The sequence below is a fragment of the Phacochoerus africanus genome, chromosome 4 (assembly GCF_016906955.1).
Source record: "Phacochoerus africanus isolate WHEZ1 chromosome 4, ROS_Pafr_v1, whole genome shotgun sequence".
Classification (NCBI taxonomy): domain Eukaryota; kingdom Metazoa; phylum Chordata; class Mammalia; order Artiodactyla; family Suidae; genus Phacochoerus; species Phacochoerus africanus.
The window spans coordinates 71363720-71368567 of NC_062547.1; the positions used below are offsets into that span (position 1 = coordinate 71363720).

Below are 4848 nucleotides of genomic sequence, written 5' to 3' on the forward strand. Positions count from 1 at the left end.
CTCCATATGCCACGGGTATGGCCCTAGAAAAAGACAAAAAAAAAAAAAGAGACAGAGAAAAACTGACTAGAAGACATTTTATCTTAAACACCTTATGACAACCTGCTTGCAGTTGCATTTAACTGAGCTCGGTTGCTGTGAAGAATATAGCTCATGCACAGGTATGGATGAATAACTCGTATATTTTTCAAGTATTCACTGAATACCTTATATGCACATATACATTAAGCTTGACAAAGATTTAATTGACGGTCCCCAGAGAGACTTCATTTTTGTTGATCTTTTGGAAGAGTTTGTCTCAAGAGAAGAATGTATGGTTCTGGCTCATGAATCATGTAATGAACCCAGCCTAGACCCTGCTGGACACCAAGCCTCCTCCACTCCTCCTCAGACATCAGATGGATTTGGGGTATTTGTTTGGAAAGTTCTCTGGGTAACATGACATGCTGATACTCATAATGCTCATTGAAGTATTTGTCCAAGTAATAGATCTGCTTAGGAGCCATCCTGTGGTTGGGCGGGTAGGCAGAGCAGGACCGTAGGAACAGGGCATGAAGAATGGGCACAGAGGGCCACGTGTCCAGGTTGGACCAAGGCGAAGACTCAGACCACAAATTTCTCTTTTAAAAAAATTTTTATTTCATATATTTTTATGGCCGCACCTGAGGCTCATGGAAGTTCCCCGGGCCAGGGATTGACGCTGAGATGCAGCTGTGGCAACAATGGATCCTCGAACCCACCATACCAGGTCATGCATCAAATACATGCCTCAGCAGTGACCCAAGCCACTGTATGTGGACTCCAAACCCACTGTGCCGCAGTGGGAACTCCCAAATTTCTCTCTCTTTTTTTGCTTTTTAGGGCCACACCCATGGCATATGGAGGTTTCCAGGCCAGGGGTTGAATTGGAGCTGCAGCTGCCAGCCATGGCACAGCCATGGCAATGTGGGATCTGAGGCACATTTTCAATCTACACCACAGCTCACAGCAACCCAGGACCCTTAACCCACTGAGTGAGGCCAAGGATCAAACCCACATCATTGTGGATACTAACTGGGTTCTTAACCCGCTGAGCCACAATGGGAATTCCTTCAAATTTCTCTTAGAAGGACACTGGTCATTGGGTTTAGGGCCCACGCTACTTCAGGATGACCTCATCTTACCTTGATTACATCTGCAAAGACCCTATTTCCAAATAAGGTCACACACCCAGCTACTGGGGTTTAGGATTTCAACCTATCATTTGGCGGGGGAACACACTGTTCAACTCACAATACCCTCCAAGTAACTTCTGTTTATTTTCTTGTGTGTGAGTGTTGGTCCTCCCCCTCCCCACTCCAATGACTCTTTTCAGAATGCTACTGAAATATTACATGTGAATTTTTTTTTTTGTCTTTTTGCCATTTTCTTGGGCCGCTCCCACAGCACATGGAAGGTCCCAGGCTAGGGGTCAAATCAGAGTTGTAGCCCCAGGGCTACGCCAGAGCCAGCGGGATCCGAGCCGAGTCTGTGACCTACACCACAGCTCATGGCAACGTGGGATCCTTAACCCACTGAGTGAGTCCAGGGATCGAACCTGCAACCTCATGGTTCCTAGTCGGATTCGTTAACCATTGAGCCACGATGGGAACTCCATACATGTGAATTACTAAATACAAATTCATGGGGGGATGCTCCTTCCCCAAAGTCCAATGAACTTGTTTCAGGTAATTAGCAGTAGTTTCCACTGTAACCCACATCTTGTTCACTGCAAAGGAGAACGAATTCCTTGTCATAATTTGGACTCTGTTTTGGAAAGTTACGGTTCCTTCCCATCAACCCTTATTATTTCCTTGCTCTGGGGTTTTGGTGCCCGTGTTAATTGGAGGGGCTTTTCTCGGGACCCGTGATCCGAAGCTAATGAATGACCTTGGTCATTCCAGGTCAGTGTGATGGGGGTGGGGGGAGGCATGGGTGAGAACAGGATGTTCAGGACGTGGGTAGGAGGTCGGAGTCAACTTCCCAAGGACTAGATGTCCCTCAGCTGAAGGGGCAGGTGGGCAGAGAGGCAGTGGGCTGGGCAAGAGAGGGTTCCACTGAAACAGAAGCCCAATGTGCCCCGAGGGGGCAGCTGGAGGGTGACCATCCACTCAGGCCTGGGTGGCCATGGCTCAGACTTCCTGGAGCCACAATTGGTTTTTATAGGAGAGCATCACGCTCTGATTAGCAATCACGGGGCTCCACGTGGGCAGTGCATAGAGCTAACTGAGTGAAAGGGGCCTGTTTTCTGAGGGTGTCTGGAGGCTGGTGGGACCAGGAAAAGAAGGAGAAGGGGTGGGAGGGAGGTTGCAGGGCAGGCTTTGTGCATGCGGCACGATGTCCCTCTCTGTGCCCTGCTGAGTGGGGGCACAGGGTAACAACAGGTTGGAATGAAGGGGCTGGATTGGACAAGAGACATCTGGATATATGTGCGAGGCAGGCACTGGAGATCAGGTGTGTCTGTCTGAGCTGGATGTGCGGTGTCCCTGGTGTTGGCCCAGGGGGAGAGGCATGGGGTAGCAGGAAGCCCCATGACTGCCAGCCTCTGTGGGTGAGGGCAAGGGGAGAGGGGATGGGCAGCCCTCAGCACCCAGGCAGGGGAGGCCACGGAGCAATTTTGCTGGACAGATGGGGCTGAAGGTCAGCAGTTGAAGGATCAATTCAGACCCTGAACTTGGTCTCCAAACTTTCCTGGGACAAAGTAGCCTGGGGACAGAGAGGCAGAGTGGGGAGGGGGAAATGGCTTTTACTGACCATTTCTCAAATGCAGAACTTGTCCTCCGACTCTCTACCATTAAAAATAACATCAGCCAGAAACCATCATGGGGCAGTTAGGTGCCAAATTTTTTTTTTGTCTTTTTAGGGCCATACCTGCAGCATATGGAGGTTCCCAGGCAAGGGGTCTAATCAGCTACAGCTGCCGGCCTACACCACAGCCACAGCAACAGCAACGTGGGATCTGAGCCACATCTTCGACCTACACCACAGCTTACAGCAACGCCAGATTCTTAAGCCACTGAACAACGCCAGGGATCGAACCCTTGTCCTCATGGGTACTAGTCGGGTTCATAAACCGCTGAGACACGATGGGATCTCCTATTTTAATTTTTTTTTAATTTTTTTATTTTTTGGCCATTCCTGAGGCAAGCGGAAGTTCCTGGGCCAGGGATTGCACCTGTGCCATAGCAGCGACCCCAGCTGCTACAGTGATAACACCGGGTCCTTAACCTACTGAGCCACAAAAGAACTCCCCAGAGACTATTTTAAACAAACTCGTTTGATCCCTCAACAGCCCTGTGAGGTGGGTACTCTTATCCTTTTGCGAGTGAGGAAACTGAGACACAGAGAGGTTAGGGCACTGGCCCAAAGTCACACAGCTTGTGCGTGGCTGAGCAGGGGCTGGATCCTGGGTGATGTGTTTCTGCTCTGTGAGTCAGTGTCTGCAAAGCTAGTGGCTCTGAACGAAGCTGCTTGTTGTCATTTCCCGCAAGGCCTTGGGCTGGGAGGCAGGGGTAGTGGGGGTGTGATCTGAGGGTGGAAATGACCTAAAATTACCTCCCTGAAAACTTCCCCGCAGCAGCCGCCCCCACCTCCGCCACTTCCCTTTTCGCAACCACTACAGAGCAGGGGTGGGGAAATCCTCCAGAAATTGGTAGTGGGAGGAGGGAGCCCAGGGTTCTGGATGGGCAGAGCTGCGGGAGGAGACTGGGATTGCTGGAGAAAGAAGATGGGCAGGGTTCAAGCTCTGGATGCTTGGGGTCCCGGACTCAGGATTTTTTTTTCTTCGTACAGCCTCACATGCTGTATATGTAGGTTCCCAGGCTAGGGGTCAAATCAAAGGTACAGCTGCTGGCCTACACCACAGCCACAGCCACACTGGATCCGAGCTGCATCGGCAACCTACCTGCAGCTTGTGGCAAGGCCAGATCCTTAACCCACTGATCAGGGCCAGGAATGGAACCCTCATCCTCATGGATACTATGTTGTGGCTGTAACCCACTGCACCACAACACGAACTCTCCTGCCTCAGTGTTGCATGGTACTCAGTCTTGTATTTTACAAAACTGTGTGTGTTGACTAGATTTGAGCTGGGGGAAGGGAAGGTTTGAGGGAGGGGGAGACTTCTGCAGAAGGGGCATGGGAGCGGAACCTCCAAGGACAAGAGTGTCAGGGCAGTCAAGCAGTTAGGACAGCAGGTGCAAAAGCCTGGAGGTTTGAAGCAGCATGTTCTGAGTTGCAGGTTAATTTAATGGTGCAAGATGCAGAGAGGGTAGCTAGATAGGAGACTGCAAAATAAGCAGGATTGACGCCAAGAAAGTACATAAAGTCTTGGATCGAATCTTGAGGGCAGTAGGGAGCTATGGAAGGGTTTAGAGCAGGCAGGGACAGGGTCTTATAAGAGTGCCCTAGAGCTCCTCTGGCTGCTGTCTGGAGGATAGGCTGGGGAGAGGGGAGAGGGAGGGGCAATTGAGCACTGCAAAGTTAATGAGGCCTGGAGTTCCCATTGCGGCTCAGTGGGTTAAGAATCTGACTAGTATCTATGAGGATGTGGGTTTGATCCTTGGCCTTGCTCAGTGGGTTAAGGATTTGGCATTCCAGAAGCTGTGGTGTAGGTCTCAGATACAATTCGGATCCTGCTGTGGCTGTGGTGTAGGCCAGCAGCTTACGACTCTGATTCAGCCCTTAGCCTGGGGATTTCCTTATGCCGCAGTTGCAGCCCTAAAAAGAAAAAAAAAAAGCTAATAAGGCCTGAATATGGTAGAGGGGTGGAAGGAAGGGGGAGGAGTTTTATTTTGTAAAATTTTGAGGCTGTGCCTGCGGCATGTAGAA

At 50.5% G+C, this 4848-nt stretch overlaps 1 protein-coding gene across 1 annotated transcript; it reads right to left on the reverse strand.

Moving 5' to 3' along the window:
• Positions 1 to 266: 266 nt before the first annotated feature.
• LOC125125781 (cyclin-dependent kinases regulatory subunit 2-like) lies at positions 267 to 506 on the reverse strand. The gene has a single exon (XM_047777279.1). The coding sequence runs from the start codon at positions 504 to 506 to the stop codon at positions 267 to 269; it is 240 nt and encodes a 79-aa protein (XP_047633235.1).
• Between the last annotated feature and the right edge of the window lie 4342 nt (positions 507 to 4848).